Source organism: Penicillium brevicompactum (assembly GCF_028827555.1).
Source record: "Penicillium brevicompactum strain IBT 35665 chromosome Unknown utg000002l_segment0_segment0, whole genome shotgun sequence".
NCBI lineage: Eukaryota > Fungi > Ascomycota > Eurotiomycetes > Eurotiales > Aspergillaceae > Penicillium > Penicillium brevicompactum.
Genome location: NW_026623205.1, coordinates 3044135 through 3064915, shown reverse-complemented (window position 1 = coordinate 3064915; position 20781 = coordinate 3044135). Strand labels below are relative to the sequence as shown.

General features: G+C 49.3%; 9 protein-coding genes across 9 annotated transcripts; 4 read left to right on the top strand and 5 right to left on the bottom strand.

The window, feature by feature from the left end:
• Positions 1-45: 45 nt before the first annotated feature.
• N7506_003840 (uncharacterized protein) lies at positions 46-1683 on the bottom strand (the record flags this gene model as incomplete). Its single annotated transcript, XM_056953135.1, has 5 exons — positions 46-468; positions 531-922; positions 987-1178; positions 1228-1489; positions 1570-1683. 5 exons carry the CDS (start codon positions 1681-1683, stop codon positions 46-48), a joined length of 1383 nt encoding a protein of 460 aa, XP_056814827.1.
• A 1753-nt stretch (positions 1684-3436) lies between these two features.
• N7506_003839 (SPX and EXS domain-containing protein) lies at positions 3437-6740 on the bottom strand (the record flags this gene model as incomplete). Its single annotated transcript, XM_056953134.1, has 6 exons — positions 3437-4561; positions 4612-4785; positions 4838-4981; positions 5046-6551; positions 6614-6668; positions 6727-6740. The coding sequence occupies 6 exons, from the start codon at positions 6738-6740 to the stop codon at positions 3437-3439; spliced, it is 3018 nt and encodes a 1005-aa protein (XP_056814826.1).
• A 992-nt stretch (positions 6741-7732) lies between these two features.
• N7506_003838 (DUF3759 domain-containing protein) lies at positions 7733-8293 on the bottom strand (the record flags this gene model as incomplete). The annotated part of the gene is made up of 3 exons (XM_056953133.1): positions 7733-7911; positions 7975-8109; positions 8278-8293. The coding sequence occupies 3 exons, from the start codon at positions 8291-8293 to the stop codon at positions 7733-7735; spliced, it is 330 nt and encodes a 109-aa protein (XP_056814825.1).
• A 1644-nt stretch (positions 8294-9937) lies between these two features.
• Positions 9938-10696, top strand: N7506_003837 (alpha/beta hydrolase; the record flags this gene model as incomplete). Its single annotated transcript, XM_056953132.1, has 1 exon — positions 9938-10696. The coding sequence occupies one exon, from the start codon at positions 9938-9940 to the stop codon at positions 10694-10696; it is 759 nt and encodes a 252-aa protein (XP_056814824.1).
• Positions 10697-10934: 238 nt separating this feature from the next.
• N7506_003836 (uncharacterized protein) lies at positions 10935-11375 on the top strand (the record flags this gene model as incomplete). The annotated part of the gene is made up of 1 exon (XM_056953131.1): positions 10935-11375. The coding sequence occupies one exon, from the start codon at positions 10935-10937 to the stop codon at positions 11373-11375; it is 441 nt and encodes a 146-aa protein (XP_056814823.1).
• Positions 11376-11638: 263 nt separating this feature from the next.
• Positions 11639-13594, bottom strand: N7506_003835 (uncharacterized protein; the record flags this gene model as incomplete). The annotated part of the gene is made up of 1 exon (XM_056953130.1): positions 11639-13594. One exon carries the CDS (start codon positions 13592-13594, stop codon positions 11639-11641), a length of 1956 nt encoding a protein of 651 aa, XP_056814822.1.
• Positions 13595-14809: 1215 nt separating this feature from the next.
• Positions 14810-15347, bottom strand: N7506_003834 (uncharacterized protein; the record flags this gene model as incomplete). Its single annotated transcript, XM_056953129.1, has 2 exons — positions 14810-15156; positions 15284-15347. The coding sequence occupies 2 exons, from the start codon at positions 15345-15347 to the stop codon at positions 14810-14812; spliced, it is 411 nt and encodes a 136-aa protein (XP_056814821.1).
• A 2133-nt stretch (positions 15348-17480) lies between these two features.
• Positions 17481-18722, top strand: N7506_003833 (oxidase ustYa family protein; the record flags this gene model as incomplete). The annotated part of the gene is made up of 4 exons (XM_056953128.1): positions 17481-17781; positions 17843-18063; positions 18223-18556; positions 18610-18722. The coding sequence occupies 4 exons, from the start codon at positions 17481-17483 to the stop codon at positions 18720-18722; spliced, it is 969 nt and encodes a 322-aa protein (XP_056814820.1).
• A 734-nt stretch (positions 18723-19456) lies between these two features.
• Positions 19457-20736, top strand: N7506_003832 (uncharacterized protein; the record flags this gene model as incomplete). Its single annotated transcript, XM_056953127.1, has 4 exons — positions 19457-19668; positions 19753-19986; positions 20177-20555; positions 20674-20736. 4 exons carry the CDS (start codon positions 19457-19459, stop codon positions 20734-20736), a joined length of 888 nt encoding a protein of 295 aa, XP_056814819.1.
• Between the last annotated feature and the right edge of the window lie 45 nt (positions 20737-20781).

Genomic DNA, 20781 nt, shown 5'->3' with positions numbered 1-20781 from the left:
CAAATTTTGCTCCTAAAATACAGTTTTTCGAGCCAGTGCCCCACTTTAAGAGGAGTTCGAGTTGTCTGCACAAGACCAGGCTCCAGAGCCACCTGAAGCATTGTAACTTTCGATGATGCCAACAACTGATCCATATGTACCGGCCACCATCATGAAAGTACCGATACATATGACAAAAACACTCCAACAGACCTGAGCGATCCATAGTGGAGATCGCTCTGTCTTGCCCTTGCTCCAGTTGTCATATAGCCACATACATCCCATAGGCTGGAAAGACATGAAAGTTCCAAGCAATGCACCAATCAGAGATACGAGACTGTCAAAAACGGGAATCGCGCTTGCGATGATGTAGGAGATAACACCAACGCTGAAGGTGCAGCCGATCCAGGCGCTCCAGTGGACAATGGTGTTAGAGGTGAGATGCCTGGATCCTCGCAAGGCGCGAACGAAAATATATTTGCCAGGTAGCTAAACCATCACTCGTTAGTACCATAACTCCCGTATGAATTGTTATAAAGGACGTAACTCACATGAACGAAGAGCATCGTAGTGACCAAAAGTCCTGGAATGGCAAACCCATAGCTGACCTTTTTCATAGTAGGACCAGCAGAACCAAGAGCAGGAGATGCAACATAAGAGCCACAGAAGTAATAAACAGCACAACCAATAGCGACGTAGATAGCAGTCACGGTGCCTTGACAGATAAGCAAAGACCGAGTGTAGTAACGGGGCTCGCGCATCTCAGAAACGATTGCAAAGAAACCAGGGGTTCCAGCATAGGCAAAAATGAGCGAAGATACAGCCGAAACAGCTTCGGTGAACGAAGGGTCTCCCACAATCTTAAAGTCAGATACCCAGGGGCCTTCTTGGGGGGCAGATACCGGTCGACCCTGGACACCCACAGCGATGGTCACAATAAGGACTATCGTAAACAAGTCAGTACCACAAAATTGCAAATTGTTCACGAAACGTGAGAGAAATCTTACCAGCCGTAACAATAGCCACCAGACCGACCCACGCAAGCCAACTGATGCGCCCAAGGGTCCGAATACTGGCAAATGCAATACCCGCAATAGCTGCAACGGCTACATAGGCGGCTGTACAGGTTGCATGGTCTGAGACAGCATTCAAAGCGATGGACAAGCTGAGCATTCCAGAACCAGCAACGAAAATCCAATCTGTTTTCCTTGTCAGAATTGGATATCTGACAGGCCTTGGCCAACTTACATAGGCAAAACACAAAGCCAAAGACCTCCCGTCCGATGGGACCAAACATTAAACCACCCGCATCATCAATGCTGTAAATTGAGCGATGGTTGAGTTTGAAGATGCCCACTATATAGTCGGACCACGTTGTGATGGTCGCAACGACCAGTAGACATATCACTCCAGGGACAATGCCTAATGTGTTGAATACACTCGGAATAGAAAGAACTCCCAGTCCCAGCTGGCTCTTCATCATGAGAACGGCGGTTCCCGTCCATCCCACCTGTCTGGAAGTTAGTCGTGGGGTTCTGAGTGCAAGCGGATTAAACAATTGAGCAGCGGAGGAAATCACAAAGAACGCACGTTACGGTAGTTAGGGCCACCCTCTGAAAGCTCACCAAACACATCATCATGGTTGCTCGCAGGGGTGTGTTGCCCATCAAGACCCTCCAGGTCCTTTTCCTTCATATCGGTCATATCAGTCACGTCGAAGGATCGTGTACGTATAGAGCCAAATTGGCAGACAAGCCCTGAGTCATTCAGTTCCGGTGGGACAGCAGGGTTTTAATGGAATCCTCCGAGATCGACCTGGCCAGTCCAGAAGCGGCTCCTGGTTTGCCCAACTGTGGGTTCTCATGAAATGCCTCGCACTAGCTCCGGTTTCGAGGCGGCCGAAGAGTACGAGTAGTCCCCACCGAACAGCTATCGACCATCTCATGAGTCAGGTTCATTGGCTTCAAACTTTCCATGACGCCAGCTATCAGTCCGTGGAGCAAATTATGTGGAGAAGAATTGCCAACCTGGCTCATTTTACTCGCGTCTTCCCCGTGGGGAGACGTGGAGAAGGTCACAACGCACATACGCGAATAGTGATTTTTTCTTAGGGTTTTCACTTTTTATGCATTATTCACACTACACCAAGTCCCAGTACATTCAATTGGTCTCAGACCAGTCATCACAAAAAAAAAAAAAGAAGAGAGGAAAAATAGAAACTACCCCAAAAGATCTTCTCAGCGTAGTCCGAAGTACGGAGTAGTTCCGCGACTTCGGGTTCGGGTTTCATTTTCTATGTCTGTTCTTCACAGTATGAATGCATTATCTGTTGAGATATCAACACTTGTAGTAAGTGGAGAAGCAGAGATAACACCGAAGTCACGAAATTTCCTGTTTTCCCCCAATTGCGCTGCAACTCCGAAGTGGCCGACAGCCGGCTTCTCTCCGAGATCGGCGGGTCACTCAGGTCACTCGGGCTGGAAGGTTTCCACGCGACTTAGAGGAGTTGCAGGGATTTTAAACTAGCAGCAGAAATTACGCCCCTGCAATGCGCATAGAATCGGTTGTCGGATAGGACAGTACTAAGAACCCATGGATTTGAGCATTATCATACCGAGCAGCCAAGACAGTGCTAGTCACTAGTAAATGTGCATGTTCACAATCTTCCTCCATTAGCAATTGATCCAAATGATATTACATAAATATTCAACTGAGAACTTCGAGCTACCCGTCTCTTCGCAGACACATGGTTACCATTTACGAAGTGGATTTTGAGGTTTGAGATACGAGTACTCCGTACAACTTACTATCTACCCACCTTGCAGGTCGATATTCCTCGAGCCTCGAGGATTCGATATGCACGGACTCTGTCCTAATTCTTGCATCAAATGGTCCCAATACTACAATCCTGGAACTAAACATCGGGAAAGTAAGCGAATTGAACCTCACCGGCCCGGCCCGGTCCATGGATTTGAGCTCTATGGACTTCACCAACTTCCAAGCTTGGAACGAGGGAGGTGGCAATGGTTAACATACAGACATACATGGATGTACATCATATGCGGGTGATCTTGGTCTCATAAGCTTTCCTATCAGGGAATGCAAATGCTTCCCCGCCATTTTGGCGATCGACATTGGGGCAAAACCCACCTGGGCAGTTATCTACGAGCACTTAATTGTTCCGTTGCCGATGACGATACGGAACTCCAACTTCGAGACGCACATCAAGACGCACGTACCAGGGCACGTACCAGATGAAAGACTTTCCGAGGGAAGACCTGCCTGAGTGAAGGAGGAACCGTATATGCAACCTGTCTGAGGAAAAATTGTAACCCGAAACAAATATTAATATTTATTCATAGCAAGATAAGCCTTATATGCAAGACGCTCATATCTATAATTGAAGCAAAATTTGAAATAGGTAGGTGGGCAGCCGGGAGGCCAATCTATGATAACCTCACTCGACAATGCGGCCCATCTGATCCCTTCTTTCAGAAACCGGCCTGGACCGACGACCCTCGTGCCCATTAGCCGAGTCCTCGTCAGTGCTCATATCTGCTTCATCCACCTCTTCTTCATCGCTACTATCATCCACAGCGTGTGCCATATCCCGTCCTACACTTCCAGAGGACAGGTACGTTGGCAAACGTCTCCGCTCAAAGTCCTGAGCGTGCGCCGACGCGACCATTGTGCCAACTCGACTGATACCCACAGATGGGCGACGATGACGGGCACGCAAACTTGTCCCGGATGGAGTGCCTTGTTCGACATCACCGGGGGACATGAAAGGCGTAGAAGCCTGTTGCTGCTGCTGCTGTTGCTGCTGCTCTTGGAGTTGGACGTCTTCGGGTGAGCCATCGAGATTGGGAGGCGCGGTGGGGATTTCGTAGGGGAGAGGCACATCGCGCGAAGCACGGAACAAGAGGACATTGGTGCAATGCTCGTTTTCAACACGGAAGATAGACCAGACACCACGACGGCAGACTTCAGATAGGCCGATCATGAAACTGAGAAGGGCGGACTGCTGAATGTTGGTGATGAAGATTGCGTAGAAGATCCAGTTGAAGCGGACGACCACATCAAGGACCATCGCGGCGTAGTAGACCCACACCCGACGGAAGGCAAGGACTTCACGGAGCATTGGAGTTTTCGCATAAGGATTGCCCAAACTCCAGTCCATGATGAGATCCCAGACAGAAGTGTAGACGGCGTTCAGCAGAGCGAAGGTGATGAAAGCGGCCTGGAAACGTGTGTAGAGATCGATGCGGTACATGCTCAGCGTGGCATAGTAGAGAACACCGAATATGTACTTGCCCAAGTTAAGAAGGTGGGGGAATGCGTTCCTTGTGTCTAGGTATCGACGAATGCACTGGAAGGCACGCCAGACGGAGGGGAGGCATTGGAAGAACCCTAAAAGGCGAGAATGGGAGGAGTTGCATTTGGGAGGATAGCCCCAGTAGGATGCGTAGAGACAGAAGAAGAGTTCGATGTTCCCCATGGCATAGGTCTGGGAACAGTACATGTCGCCGAGGAAGAAGTCACGGAACTCGACTGGGTAGATTCCTGCGAGCAGAAGACGCCACTAGGCGAGTTAGCGATGGCCCCGATTTGAAGGACCGGGTTGAAACTCACGTTCGAAAATGCGAACCATTTCCGGCTCCTGTGGTATAGTACTCGGGCGGGCAAGAAGATAATGATGACTGTTAATCCAATGAGGACAACAGGCCAGTAAATGTACATGTGATTGTACCATGAGAAATTGAGCCACATGATCAAACCCATCAGGAAAAGGAAGAAAGAGGGAATCTAATAGTTGTCAATATCAATCAGCGAAAACATAGGCTTGGAAACAGCTTACCTCGAGCAACTGACGCCACTCTAGCGTGTGTCTGCTATCGTATTCAAAAACAAAGGAATGATTGATCTTAGACTTCGTCCAGATCATGCAATCCAAGCAAAATAACAAGACGTGGAACACGATCAGAAAGTATCCGCCATATATCTGGTCATGTAAGATAACGAAACAAAGATTGGGGGCCGGGGGATCCTTGAAGACTAAGACTAACCTGCAGCAAATAACTCGTCTGAACTTTTTCAGCAGCAGTGCCTGAATGTAAGCTCTGTGTAGCGTCTACAAGGGCCTTGATGGCAAACAGGGTACCGCCCATCAATAAGAGACCGGACCGAAAGGTGTTTGGCGAGAAATCGCCCGACTTGTTGATTGTGTGACGAAGCTTCGAGACTGCAATTTTGCGGTTTCCGCGCTCGAAGTACCGGGCATACAGGTCTTCAACCGCGATCATGAGACTTTCTGTCACTTCACTCTGAACGAAGGCCGCTTTGTTGACCTTGTCCGACATGTACCGCAGCGGCGGACGGGCGTTGACTGCTTTGTCGTATTTCTTGTTGATTTTCCGGAAGGCAGTGCGATTCAAGTACGCATAACCCTTGAGAAGTTCTACCCCACGATAGAACTCCTGCAGCGCATGCTTCAGCTTGCGCTTGGCAGAGCGATAGGACACTTCTTGGCTCGGAGGCTCCTGTCGACTGAAATCCCTCCGGTTGACAATGAACTCCCGATCTTGTGCGGGCATCCCTGGAGTTGCCATCTGGGCGAGTGCCTCCGAGTTCTTACCAAAGCGGGTCTTTCCCACCAAAGTATCCTTAAGATTGCTGTTGAGCTTGGCAAATCCATTCGGTCGATGATCTCCATGCGCATGATCGTGTTTGGCTGCTCTCTTCGAGGCCAGGACCTCTTGGATACGCTGGTCTCGCATGACGTGTAACTGTTGGCGGAGAACGCGAAGTTTCTCGGTGGCCTCTTGCTCTTTGGTCAGATAGAACGAGTCGATCTTGTCCAACTCAGTATCCAGGAACTCAAAAAACTCGTCGTGTCTTTTGTCGACTTCGCCGGTGTCCTGTGACCGTTTCGCACCAGGCTCTCCCTCCGCGGTGAAGACGCGCCGAAGCAAATGCGATCCCCGGTTACTCGAAGGAACCTTTGTTAAGCCGCTCATTGGGCTTTGATAGCTCGGGCGTTGCGACAGTTGTGGTCGCTGCGCTGGGGAGCTCTCCGCAGGCTGAGAAGGCGAAGGAGTCATGCCCCCCACGACACGTCGGTCCATGACTGGCGACGGGGTGCGAACGGTTCTCGGTCGGTCGCTATGTTCCTCGGGTGGCAGATAATCCTCGTCCGGGTCGAGAGCTGGATCAGGCAGTTCGAATGAGGCCGCATCCGATCCTCCCCTGCGGTGCTGCTGGGGAGGTGTCGCCAGGATACTCCCATAGCTCCCCACATTTTCCGAAAATCGCGACCCGGGCGTGCGAAGCGGCTGGCGTTCGGTCTTTTGAGCGGGGGTCGATCGCGGAACCGGTGTGTCTGCGCCTCCCTGCGGCGTGGACGGGGCATCCCCATCTGTCACATCAAGCTGTTTATCTGTATTGGACGGCGTCAGATGAAACTGGGCGGCGCCTCGGCTTTGCGGGGTGGGCTGTCGATAGGACGGGATACGAGGGCTGCGATGCGACTTTTGAAGGGCCCGCGTGATGGCTTTCACTTTCTTCTTCCCGGTCTAAATGCAAGGGGATCAGCGCGCCATCGGGCATTGTGATACAGCAAACACGGAGTACTCACCTTGTAGTCGAGATACTTTGCCCGCCATTCAGGCACGAGCTCCTGCTCTAGCTCTCTGGTAATGAGTCAGCCACTGGTATGTCACATTTTGTTTGGATGAACGATGGGCGTACTTGGCGAATTTCATGCTGAACAACCGTCATGGCAGTTAGGGCTCTAAGACATTGAAAACTCACACACTGTGCGAGGGGTCGAAACCTTCAAATGGCGCAGGTCATCAACGCCACTAGATAAGAGTTGAGTCGCGAGGCTGAGTGTGTCCCTGTCCAAGATCCAAGATCCAAGATCCAAACCCAAGTCCCCTAGATGAGACCGGAAAATATAAAAAAACTCGCCAAATTTCGAGACGAAAATCCGGAAGATGCAGACTGAAATGCTTAAAAAGTTCCCGAATCAATCGGACGCTCTACTTTTGGCACGTGTATGAGCTCATCAGGAGTGGATGCCTGGTCGGTAAGGCCATAAGCCCCTAATTGGTCAGCTCGGGTCTCTGATTGGTCAGTTGCTGATGCACCCTTTGAAGATCGGCCCCACAAGGCCATTTCGAGGAATCTCCTGACTTCATCCTAGTCTATACGTAGGGCTGATCGCGCTATTGGCATATGTACAGGACTCCCCTGTTGACCCCTTTTCTGCATTTTTTCTTTCTAAATTCTCCTATCTTGCAGTGGCGAACGCCTTTGATAATCCAAACGTTGGTATCAAGACCAGCTGATTGCCTATCTAAGCTCCGACAGTTCAGGAATGCTGCTGGAATGTGGTCGGTGGGCTCTCGGGGTGATTACTGGCCCCTCAAGCAGAAAAAACATCCGGTGGCCGGGCATCCCTGTCCTGGCTGACATAGTTACTCTCGGGAATCGGGTATCTGCGACGTCGGCGTACGTAGGGCTACGTACCTCCGTCGGAACCATACATACTCGGCCATGTCTTGCACTTCGTTCGACCTGATTGTCAGACTTGGCACCAATGAATATCTACGCCTTACCATGACTTACGTGGCCTACACCGCTCATCTACGCCAACTACAAGGGACAGGCACAGTGTGGATCAACTTGGTTCAGTCGGATTCTTCGGTCATAAAAAAAAAAGACAGGTCGTTCATTCATCGCATCGAGTGGCTTAGTAGTTGCCACGCTCGTAACGCTCCTCGTACATGTGTTCGGCGTTCTTCTTGGCGTGGTGGTGGGCCTTCTCGCGGTCAACCCAGTCCATACCCTTGGTCTCGGCGAGCTTGTCGACCTCGCCGCCAACGAAGCCAGCAATGAGCTCCTTGGCGAATGCGTGGCTCACGGGCTTGCCTATAGGTTCAGGATGGGTTAGAAAATGACTCTATACGGCATGAGGTGACCGGTGAAACAAACCGTTCTTGCGCTGGTGATCTTCGTAGGCCTTCATGGCACCGAAGGAAGCGGCACCGGCGGCGAACTCGTGAGAGAACTTGCCCTCGTGGTGCTGCTCACCGTTGAACACCTGCTGGTGAGCCTGCTCAGATTCGTCTGGTTTGAAGTCAGCACTTTGTTTCACTTGAAACATATCCAGTGGACGGAAACTCGCAAGCTATGCAGGCCGAGACAGAACCCTTGTGCATGCATGCGGTGCCCGGTGAGGGGTAGATATGATGTGTACTCCGTATAAAACAGATGTATGTGAAAGGGATGACTTACGCCAGCCCCAAGCCATTGTGAATAGAATGATAGATAGAAGGTGGTTGAGTGGGAAAAGGTTTGTAGTGATGGACAGAAGACGGATTACGAGGGACGATGAGGGGATCTTATACTGCTGAGAAGAGCTACAGAATACTCGAGAAGGGCTACGTATGTATTTCCTCCGGGAGCTGTCTCAGTCCGTACAGCCCCACCGTCTAATTAATGGAAAGTGTGAGGCTGTTTATGCGGAATTGTTCAGACGCCCCTCCGGAACGCAGTTGAACCGCGGTTGAGAGAGCGCTTGCCGAGTATAGTACGTATTGACCCGTGGCTGGAGCAGATCATTGTTATTGTTGGGTATCCGGGGCGATGGGAGGGGCCACAATCTAATTGAGATGAAATCATCGGTGGTGCCGACGTTACTAGTCAGCGATACTATTGGAGGATCAGAAGAAACGCTACTCCAGGGAGGGGTGTGTACGGAGTATCATGATCTCCGACGGTGATACACCGTATCGATCTTTACCGGGTCGCTGAGTCTGGGACCCGATATTTGGTCCAGGGGTCATTGTCCTCCTACAAGCACATCCAAGCATCTACGTCGCTTAGATTCAGGTTACTTCGAGATATGTGCTGAAACATGCCTCGCAGCTATCATGAACCTCCTTACGAGAGACTACGTGACAATAACCTGCGCTGTCGTTGCACAAGCACTGAGGATGAAATTGTTCAAATGCACCAAAGCCTTACGAGGCCGTGTTCCACCAAGGTCCAATAAAGCGCCGATCTGCTGGACCCATATGGGTCAGCTCAGCCCTACTCCGCTGCAGATTCACTAATAAGGAGAGGACACAGATGAAACTAACCACAATGGAGCCTAGTGGTATACTAATTACGCAGTGATCTGTTCAAAACGCCAAGACCATGTAACCGGCGCAGCCGAGCCAAGACTTCTTCCGAAGGCTTGTCGTCGCCTTATAGGACTCGAGTCTCGGCGAAACCAAAAGTGGCGGTGAACGAACCCTGTGCAGTGGACATTCAAGAGTTATACTGTAGTATACTTGTCCAAGCCGAAAGAACCAATGAACAAGAGCACCTGGGCATCCTTGAATGGGAACGCAGCGAAATCTCTCAGAGCGGAGAATCTCATTACGTACCGCGCCTCTTGTGGCGGAGGATTTAAAATAGCAACAGACACAATTACCCGTACGGAGTAAAGGAGTATATGGTTGCCTACGAGTAACTCCTTGTGTTTACTCCGTACTTACTACCCCGTATGCTGTCAATCTACGAGGACTGTTGGATCATACTACAAGTATGTAGGCGCAACATATAGTACGAATACGAGGTACTACAGCAAGAACAAGGGGACTCTGCTGTCCTGACATGGACCCAAAAAATATCTGGTCAACAAAGAATTTAGTGAGAATTGGTTGAGCGAGGAACAATTTTCCTACTTGTGGACGTCGACGTCATTGGCTCTACTCGGAAGTGTGGCTTGTGACGCGGTGGAGCAGCGGCGAAACAACCGATCAGGACTCAGCCACCTCAGCCACACAGCGGAAAGATTGAGCTTCAGAGTCGACTCAAGCTCTACACTTGTAGCTCCAATTCCAAAAATTGGTGAGCCCAACAGGAAGAGAGCCGAGCTCTAGGAAACAGAATACCATCTCGCGTGATGCCCTCCAAAACCCCCACCCCGCGCGACTTCCCGTCCCAGCTCACCGTGACCGTCACGCCCGCCGCAGCCTCAGCCTCAGCTCCAGCCCCAAATATTCTCCTTCTCCTACATGGCCTCGGCGACTCAGCGGCGGCCTTTACCAAATTCGGTCAAGCCATAAGTCTACCAGAGACAACTGTGGTCACAGTCCAAGGCACTGCCCCGCTCCCTTTTGACCTGGGCGGTTTCCACTGGGGCGATGATGTGTCTTTCGACTCCGCGACCGGCGCAATAGATATGGACGCCGGCCTCACTCGTGCTACAAAGACATTGGTAACAGATGTCGTGCGTGGCACCCTCGTCCGCAAGTGCGGCTACGCACTACGAGAAATCATGATCCTAGGCTTCGGACAAGGAGGCATGGCCGGGCTAGCTGTGGCACGAGAGCTGGGACTAAAATCCAATGAGGGTCATGAAGCTGGTGCGCTGTCCGGAGTAATCTCCATCGGGGCACCATATCCCCTGTCTGGGTCACGAACTGGAGACAAGAACCGATCACCTGTGCTGCTTGTTTCCGGGCGGGACTCAGTTGCAGTCTCTGACGAGGCAGTCCGTAGGACAAAACAGGTGTTTGAATTTGTGGAGGTGAGCCGATATGCGAGAAAGGGCGACGGAATGCCGTCGAGTCGGGAGGAGATGCTGCCTGTCATGCAATTCTTCGCCCGTAGATTGCGGAGTAGACAAGGTGTTCCTGAAGGAAGTGTCGAGATTGGCTAAGAGTCAGAATTAAAACCAAATCAAAGTCCATGTCCCAAAGATATCCCAAAGATCGTGATCGATGCTAGTTCCCATCTCAGTAAAAGGGCGCGTAATGGCAAAACATCATTGGTACGGGATCTCGCGTGTGTTCTGAAGCCATCTGGCCAACGCAGAGAGCCAAGGCCATCCTCAAGACTTCGTATAAGGTATCTGCTCTCCGATTCCACATTCATAGATCACCCAAACCTCATTCCCAATGGACTACAACCTCTCAATAGAGGTCTTTGGACCCGGCACCAACCCCAACTTCCGATCTCACTGGGGCTTTATGATCAACAAGCCCGGCAACCTGGAATTCGGCGATCTGCTGCAGGTCGAGGTCATCGACGCGAACAAGCTGTGGTACGGATTTGCCCCACGCTATGCAACGAAGATCATCGATAAAGCTGCAGTGGGAATGTGCAAAATTACAAACCTGACGTCCGAGCAACGACGCCAAGCCATCACAATTATTGAAAAGGAGCCTGCTCCGAGGAATGGAATTGGGAGGTGTCAAGATTGGATGTTCGATGCTCTCATCTCGCTGGAGATCGAAGAGCTTGTTCCGCCAGGGACTTCTGAGTTTTGGAAGGGAATGGTTGGGAGATCGGCCCAGGAGGTCGCTGCAGCGTGTGGAAATCAGTGGACGGCCTTTTGACTTGCACGACTCAGCTGGTCCATTCTGGGCCATACGCTCAACGTTACGCTAATTGACAACCTGAGAGTTTTTCGCATGGAACTGAGTTATCGACTTTTTGATTGTTTGGAAAAGCGACTGTTGAAGACATTGGTGGAACTATTGGTATATTTTTCTTTTGTATGTACTGAATGTCTGTGACGGACTGCTTCAAATCTATAATATGTGTTTCCTCATACCCAGAAATAACTCCTTCTATGAAATATGCATGAGTGGTTAAGATATCACTTTTTAATGCCAATGACAGCCAGGTTGCGGGGGCTTTGGCTATAGTCAAACACCGGCTCAACCCAACACTCCTTGACGGAGTCGTGCTCACGCAGGAACTGCCAGCGGTCCACCACAATGGCAGCCTCCACAACCTGAGAGCTGAACGCCATCAGGGCCCACACGGTACTGAGATTTTTGCGTGTGGGGAGGTACTCGGTTTCATAGCGTTGCAGCTCCTCCTCGGTCATGGTACAGACTCGTTCTTTGACCTTGTCGCCACGGAGCGGATCCTGGCTCAATTTGACTGTTGCGGCGCGAACATAGGAAGAGAAGGACACGAATGCAGATTTGCGCAGAGATCCGACAATCAACGCGATGCCAGACTCGGGATTTTCAGGATCATCCTTGTAGAGATCCTTAGGAACATCTGCCTTGGGGACGATTCCATGGTCGAGGAGCACACGCTGCAAGAGGGCGCGGTAGAAATGGCGGGTGAAGAAGCCTTCGCTGTCATCCCGACCCCAGTTGTAGGGTGCTTGGACGGCCATCGCGCGAGCTGTGATGTTGAGCTTGACGCCCTTTGTGGTCTTTGCTTCGTATTCCGCGTAGAGCTTGGACATTGGGAATCCGTGTGGATCCCACGAGGACCCGGTTTGTTTCAATCGGGGGTGGGCGGACCGGAGGATGGGAATCTTGTATGTGGCTGGGCCGAGTCGTTCGGTGAGAAGATTGTAGCAGCAGCCGATCATGGCGATTGCAACGACAGAAGGGTTGAGTACCAATGAGCGCACTCCGTGGTGGACAAGGTTACCACACGAATGTAGTGATACAACCATGACTCGGGGATCACTAGCCTTCTGCTCAGGCTGTGTGATGACTTCATCCGTGGCAGTTCTAGATTCCACCGGTCTCTTGGGGTCAACAACATGCTCAATGATTGGCTCCAGATAACCATCCTTAATCTCATGCTCGATGTAGCTCACGGTACCCCGGGAATCAATCGTGGGAGGTGGCTTGAAGACAGGTGGCTTGTGCTCGACTGAAGTTAGTATGTCATTGGCTTCTAGACTCATGCCGCCTAACGTGTCGGAGAAGATATCATCGTCGGCTTGTCCATTTGATCTTTCTGGCAAAGTGTTTGGCTCTGGTTGTGCTTGTTTTTGTGTCCGCTCGTTCGTCTCTGAGCCTTCTAGCTTCTCTGATGCTAGCTCTGGAGTATCGGTACAGTCGATACATTGCTGTTTCTGCTGTTTGTGCTTCAGCTTGGCAAGCTTCGCATTATGCATGACCTTTTTCTTTTCATCTTTGGCCAATCGGGCATGGACATCCATACGATTTGCTCCGCTGATGTATTGATGCTTGCGCTCAATGGCAATAATATGTTTATGATAGGGCGCGCTGGCCAGTGTGCGGCCCAGATAGTTTTGCCCAGATCCGAAATCGGCGATATGAGTCAATGGCTCTCCGCGACTCTCCTTAATCGTCTCAGACAGAGATGCGACGTAGCGAGAGAACTGCTCCACCTCGTGTGCCTTCTTCTTGTTCATGCCCACAACAATATGTCTCGGAAGCTTCTCGTTCTTGTCGGGTGTGAATTCGCGGCGGAGGCTTAGTCGACGGATATTGCGAATGTACTCAAGGAGAGTCGCAGGCGGGAATGCGCTTCCATTCCAGGTTCCAGGGTTCTCGATCGTGTTCGTTTCCGCTTGCTCACACAGCGGGCCAATGTCCTCGCGCAGGAGCAGTTGCATGATGCTGTGGATATCATGGTGCTCAAAGAATGTACGCCAGTCTTCTGGCAGCAACGATGTGTACAGATCGGGGTCGCGCGTTAGGAAATCGAGGATATGCACACCACCACAGAGATTCATGAACATCACCGACTCGGTCGTGAAGGAAAGGAGAGCTGAGACATATTCGTCAGCGTCATTCCACTCATCTGAGATTGGAAGAGGGTGAATAGGAGCCATGCTCGAGCCTAAAGCACCAGACAGCACTAAACACGCCGGCAATGCATCAAAAAGGAAGGCACATTGTGGGGGAGAATTCTTATCGCGGGGGTTTTTTCTCCTTATCGCACGCTTAGTCAATATCGGGCGGAACTTTGGAACCGCCCGAGGTCCCAAGGGTGGAAGTTCCAACTTGGAACTATCCATGGATACATCATGGCAGCAGCTAGTACCCATTGTACAGTTTGAGGCCTTGATTCATTGCTACATTAATATATCATCCGGGCAGCTACTGTTTAATTTGCCCTCCGTTGGTTATGGATCTCGACAGCCTCAGGGGTTATATACAATGGGCTGGGGTTTGGGCTCAATTATAGGGCCCATAGCCCGAACCTCCAATGGGCTGTGGGCTGGGTTGGTCCTTATGAATAGGGCCTACAGCCCATTGATGGTTGGGCCATGAACCTGACGTTCGGGTCCAATCCGTGGACCCAACCCAATGAAGAGCTCTATCCGTAACTGAAACCTTAGAATTTATAAGATTTAGTAGGGAACTTGACTATGTATAAAATTCACTAGTATCTTCTCTTTTGGTGCTTTGCAAAGTTTTTCATATCAGGTATAGTAACAATAACAACCTTAGAATCTCTTTTTTATATAACCTTGGAAACAGTCTAATACTATACCCATGGATTTCTCTAAGACTAGTCTAGGTAGAATAGAAATTGATATATCTCAAATCTTACCAACCTACCTCTATTCCAAGGTTTTATCATCATATGTATATACACCCGAGGGCAGATCTGCGCTCTGTCTCTCCACAGCTTAGCCTCAGCGAGGTAGAAATGGTGGGATCGCTGCCTAATCAGGACCATTGACGGGCCGTCACAGCGATTTTGAATCCATGGCAACCATCCCACTAAAGCCAACTCACCGGAACATCTAGAGCTAGGCCCACTTTCCGAGGTTTGCGCCAGTTGAGCGAGCGACTCGTCTACTTTATGTACCTGAAGCCAGCCTGGGGTTTAGCAGGCCCTCACGAGATAGAGGCCTTACAGAAGAGCTTTTCGTTTCACCAGTTTACGTCAATTTCACTTCAATCTGAGAATATTCAACTGAAACCCCGATACAAATCTTGCAGCTTTGTTCAGCTTTCCACTTGCCCTCACTGATGGCAGGTCATTTATCTTGTCTTGTTGCCATGTTGACAATCGACGGCTGAGAGTAACAAGTAACTTAATAGTTGTAGAGATCACCGTCAAGCTTGGCGTTTTCACGCTTCTTGTAGTTGTAAAGATCGCCGTCGAGCTTGGCATCGTCGCGCTTGTAGTTGTAGAGATCGCCGTCGAGCTTGGCGTTTTCACGCTTCTTGTAGTTGTAAAGATCGCCGTCGAGCTTGGCATCGTCGCGCTTGTAGTTGTAGAGATCGCCATCAAGCTTGGCGTCATCGCGTTTGTAGTTGTAGAGGTCGCCGTCGAGCTTGGCGTTGTCGCGCTTGTAGTTGTAGAGGTCACCGTCGAGCTTGGCGTTGTCGCGCTTGTAGTTGTAGAGGTCACCGTCCAATTTCTTATTCGTTCCAACCGCTGGCAATTGTAAGTCAGCTTATCAAGGCCCAGTTTGTCACTTGTCTTTCAATTTGAACATTCAAGCACACCTGGTCATGCGCCGAATCTAAAAGATAGACATCTGGGCATAGTAGGAGTCACATACTAGGTAGAGCAGGAACCATGGAAATGGAGAGGCAGAGAGCCAGAAGGATCTTAGGGTGATGCATTTTTCTTTCCTTTGCAAATTTTTCACTGGCAAGGGATTGATTTGGATTGTTGATAGAATATTGAAGTTGCTTTATGATGAATGTTTTATGGTGACGGACTTCGAAGGCTTCATGCTGTTATATGCAATTTTCATCACGATACAAGTCATCGAGGGAATTTCACTGGAGACCAGGATCCATGAAGACCAAACGCAAGGAGGGGTAGAGTTGTATCCTGGTCAGGCTGGATTTCTCTGATCTTCGTCCCGTTTGCTTCCGTGGGTTCAAAATGATGACAGTACCATGAGTGCAGGACGATCATAGCCTGACTTCTATTCGACCGTCGGCGATAGCCAAAATGCAAGACCAACAATATATTGATAGCTGCATATGATGCACGTTCTCTGGCCAGAGTTTGGTTGCAAATGGCGGAGATGGGTTGATAGATTGGGCTTATGATTGGAAGCTCATTATATCGATGTACATCTTAGTGTAACCAGGTAAATTTTTATGTCACCTTCCAAGGTTAAGGAATGTTGAGATCACTTATTGGAAGATATATTGCATGGACAGAGCTTTCGCCATAGGTCCGTCTTACATGACGACTAACAGCGGCGAAAGAAAGCCTTGGAATACACCGGCTGACAATCAGATGGGATGGTGACCAAGTCTTATTGCTTATACTATGTGCTATCACACCAGAGCCCTGGAGAAGTCTATCGAGACAATCTATGGATACCTTTGAGCGAGACCCCTTAGGACCGGTAATTGCCTCAGCAAGCATTATCATAATATTTCTGGCTACTTCTTAGCCATGCAGCATGTAAACTCAACGAAAACTGAAATTGATCTCAGAAACAAGTACGCAACCTTGGAAGCATAAGATATTGGAGATCTAGTAAGTTGGTAGCATATTGAATAAATTTTGTAGGGCTGAGTACGGCTGAGGCGGCTTTAGACTTTTTGGCGGTACCATCAAGCCTGGCGGCAACTGCGGGGGGCCGCATGGATCTACCCGGATCCTGCGGAGTAAATTGGGCACGGTTCTTACCGCCGTCCACGCAATGGAGCATGCCGGTTCATGCCGAATGCAAGGTGCAGGATGTGTGATGACCTAGCCCCTTGCCCATGGCATACATGGTATCCTTAGATTTGAACTCAGGTCTTTTCTGATGTGACGTTGAATCTGCTTTTTCGAGGTACATAGTACAACAGCGGGCCGACATCCCGCCGAGTCTACAATCTACTCTACGATCTGTACTCCATATGGAGTATTTTGACAATTTGACAATTTGACAATCGCCCACAGCTTAGCCAAGACTTTTGTGGACCAATCATATATGCGCGATGATGGCTTTCGCCACCATCAAATTTCCATGCCTACTAAATGAAGGGAAAAAGTACTAGTACAACTATCCAGACTAATAATTAATACAATGACGCCTTGAAGTCATTACTGTGAGTAATGATGCCTGGTAGATATCAATCGAATCCCGAGGTCTGATGCCAATAGAAGGGATGACGATCACAGTTCCTGAGATATATGCATGTACCTGGTCAGTCATCCCTTTGCATAGACTGTACTTTTTCTGTCGGGGAGCCAACCTCAAGCGTGGCTCAGTGAAAAATATGGACATCATCAGTAACCCAGGCATGGGATTGTATCTCTCCCTCAGCTCCGCTTGGTTATCCATCAATGCGACCTCGTGATAAGACCGCGAATTGCGAATTTCTGCATTGGAGGTGGTACAACATACTAATACTCCCGGAACTTGCAGGGTTGTAGTGCAGGATGCAGCTCTGGGCTTGGGTTCTCACAATCCATGGATTCTACCACGTAGCTGCCTCACGGTTTCTGGAGCAGGCTTCCCGTGGCTTGATAAGATCTGCAGCTAATAGTCGATAATCGCCACCTCGCCAATTCCGGACTCTCAATGCCAAATAGAACAGACATGAAGCCCGCAGACAAGGCGTTTCCAGGTTTTTTCTCCTCAATTAATCCCTCGCCGTTTCCAAGGTTGTTCCTTCCTCGTGATCGTTGTGATCAGCAAAGGTAGCAGCAGCGTCACTGTAGCTGAATTCATAAGATCTCGTCAAAGCTTTTCAGATCAATTTATCCATACTGTCAACCCCCAGCCTTGTCAACGAAGCAAAATGTATACAGCGCTCAAGAAAGGCAGTCACAGCCAAGACGGCACCTCTTCGGAAAGATTACCTCTCTCTGACAATTCCGAGTACCACGATGAACAATTTACTGGAGAGAAGTACATGGAAGAAGGGGCCACCCGCAATGTAAAGCGAGAACCGCGCCGGTGGTTGTCTGGTCTTCGATTGCAAGGCGTTTGCTTTCATATTCTTCTGGCCTCGATATACGGAGCGCTGTTTTTGGTTGCAACGTACAAGACCAGAAAGTCCATTGAATGGCCAGAGCAAAAGCCAACCCATCTCATTGAGTGTAAGATACTGACCTTTTAACCCAAACTAAAGCCAGTTGATCCAACACTAACTCTCTCCAGCCCCGCTCTTTGAAGCGATAGAGATGGAGCGAAAGACAATTTATGCATCCATTGAGAGCGAGAATCCCTTCAAGGGAGCACCCTCCGAAGAACTGGATCATGCATGGCATAAGTTGTTCATCAACTCCAATGTCCGGGTCACAGCAGAGGATCTGGCGAAGATCAATCGGACTTCGGTTCCAATCAATGATGCAGAGGGGGGATATTATGCCATCCCAGGTGTGTATAATTATCCTCATTGCTGATTGACAGCAATATTGACTTTCAATGCTAACCGTAGCTCATCAAAATTGCAGATGTATATCATCAACTTCACTGCTTGGTAAGATCTCAAGGTTAATGACTGCCAAAATCACACAAACTGACGAAAAATCACCTAGAAATTCCTTCGTCAAGTCGTCTATCAGAACTACTACCACGTCGGAAAACCGACGACCCCAATCCACATAGGTATTTTCACCTCTCCGAGACAGCGGAACGAACTGATATTGACCATCCTTCAATTAGAACACTGCATCGACAACATCCGACAGAACATCATGTGTAAGGCAGACGTCGCCCTGCTAACCTTCTCATGGGACAAGGACGATCGCGCCCCGAAGCCAAACTTTGTGGTTGAGCATGAGTGTGCCAACTGGGAAAAGGTGGACCACTGGGCCAAGGAACATGCTTTCGATATTTTTGATGAGACTACACTGGTTCATCCAACATTGGGTAAATGGAATTGAATATTCCAACTGTTACAGCGCTAACCACTATTTTTATAGGTCCATCATTCCCCGAGGCAGAATATAAGAAAACGGGCAAGATTCCAGGGCATCCTGACTTCTATCCAAATGAGTATCATGGGGAGGATCAGCATGACCATCATCATTCTTGATCGTTTATATATGAGTCCAATACTGCGATCAATTTTGTTTGCTTTGTATCAAGGATTATGGTGTGCTCGCATAATGAAACCATGTTGTTAGACAGGCTCAACCAGTGGGTTTGATTGATTTGTATCACATGTAGAAACAATGTTGATTCGCCATTAAGTTACAAAAGTCGGGTGGGCGGACAAAGAAGGAAGATTGAAAAAAAGGAAGCTATCCGTCAACTGACGTGATTGAGTATTGATAGCAGGCTGGTACACTAGTTAAAGAAGCAAAAAAAAAAAAAAGATCGACCGGGGAAACGAGAAAGGAAGACGAGAGAGGGAGAGGGAGAGAGCCAGCCTGGGTTGGTCACCTGGCTCCCCAACAGTTGGCAGACCATTGTCTCCCATTTCCATTCTTTTCCCATTTCATATCTATGTCGGCTCGAAACATCGGAAGCTGCTCGATTGTTTGTATCACCCAAGCCCTATCTCTCCACTAAAGAGAGCCAACCAATCACGGTCGTTGATTTGAGTTTGGTTAGTTTGACATGTTTGCACTGGTCCAAGCGTCCCCAAGAGACCAACCAATCAGCGCCCGCGAGCTTCCGAAAAGGAAGATCAAACGAACTTGATGCAAACAACCTCGGAAGTATACAAGTGGGACCAGGTCACCATTGAATTTGGTACTTAATACCCCGATTTCCCACACTCCTTGAATTATTGAATACAATCAGCCCGACCCAACATATTACAAGATGACTTTCAATCGCATCGCTGTCTATGGCCACAGGGGATGGGCCAGTTCCGAAATCGTCAAAGCACTTGCTAGCTCAGGTGCCCCCCTCCGGGTCCTCCATCGTCCTGGCTCTGACACCACATCTTTACCCGCAAATATTGAGGTCGTTGAGGTCGACTTGGCTGATCAGACATCACTAGTCGAGAATCTCAGAGATATCGATATCGTCATGTGAGTCGGTGGTTGGAAACCTAGAACTAGGATACGCATCATCCCTGCCAAGGTGAAAGCTTGCTTATCCATGTTTCTCTCCAGCTGCCTTGTTGGACATAGCGGCGTCCCCTTCCAGCATCATTTTGTTGAGGCAATTCCGAAAACTCAAGTCAAACTATTCGTTCCCTCGGATCTAGCGGCAAGATATGACGAACAAGGCAACAGTGTCCCGGTCAATCGACACAAGTCTGAGGTTGAGAGGGCAGCTCGTCTCGCCGGGATTCCTATCACGGTCATTCTTCCCGGAAATTTCGCGGAGTTTGCGCTATGCACACCGTAAGTACAGCGCTTTCTCGCTAGACGAGTAATCTACTGATTGCGAGGTCGAAATTCCCAGCGCAATGGGCATTGATTACCAAAATAACAGAGTTCAATCTATCGGCAACACTGCTTCGGAGCCATTGAACCTTTGATATGTCTACCATGAACTCTGATTTCCGTTATTTCATCTCTAACTAATTCATAGTACCCGCCCTTACGTGGCAGCAGCTTACGCAGATATCTTTGCCTCAACTCCCATCAGTCGGCTGCAAGGACGAGACTTAGCCTTGTCAGAGCTCAGAACTACCGGTAATGAAATCGCGGAAGCTTTTGCGTCCAAGTTCAATACGGCTCCCACTACAAAGACTGAAAGCAAAGAACACATTGTTCAAGCATTAGACGAGGCGATCAAAACGGGCAACCCATTTGCCCTGGCGCTCTACTGTCGGAAGATATGGGCAACTGGAGAACAGGCAAAAATGATTGGTGAAGATATCTGGAATGTGGAAGGTTATTCCAAAGAGACTCTTTCTGGTCTGATTGTTGAAGGCAGCCTTAAGCCATACCGATCGATGCCCGGGGAAGTGAGAGATTACTTCACGAATCTATTCAACCAATGTGAAGGAAGTGTGTTATCTGCACTCAGATACAGAAAATCCGAAGACAGGAAGAGGTACATAGATTATACCACTGACATTGCAGACTAAGAGAACCTTGGAAGATCAAGAAGAGACTGGCGATTCTCTATCAGAGACTTTAATCTAGTGCATATAGCTAAATAGCACTCTTGTGTCTACTTATTTCATACTC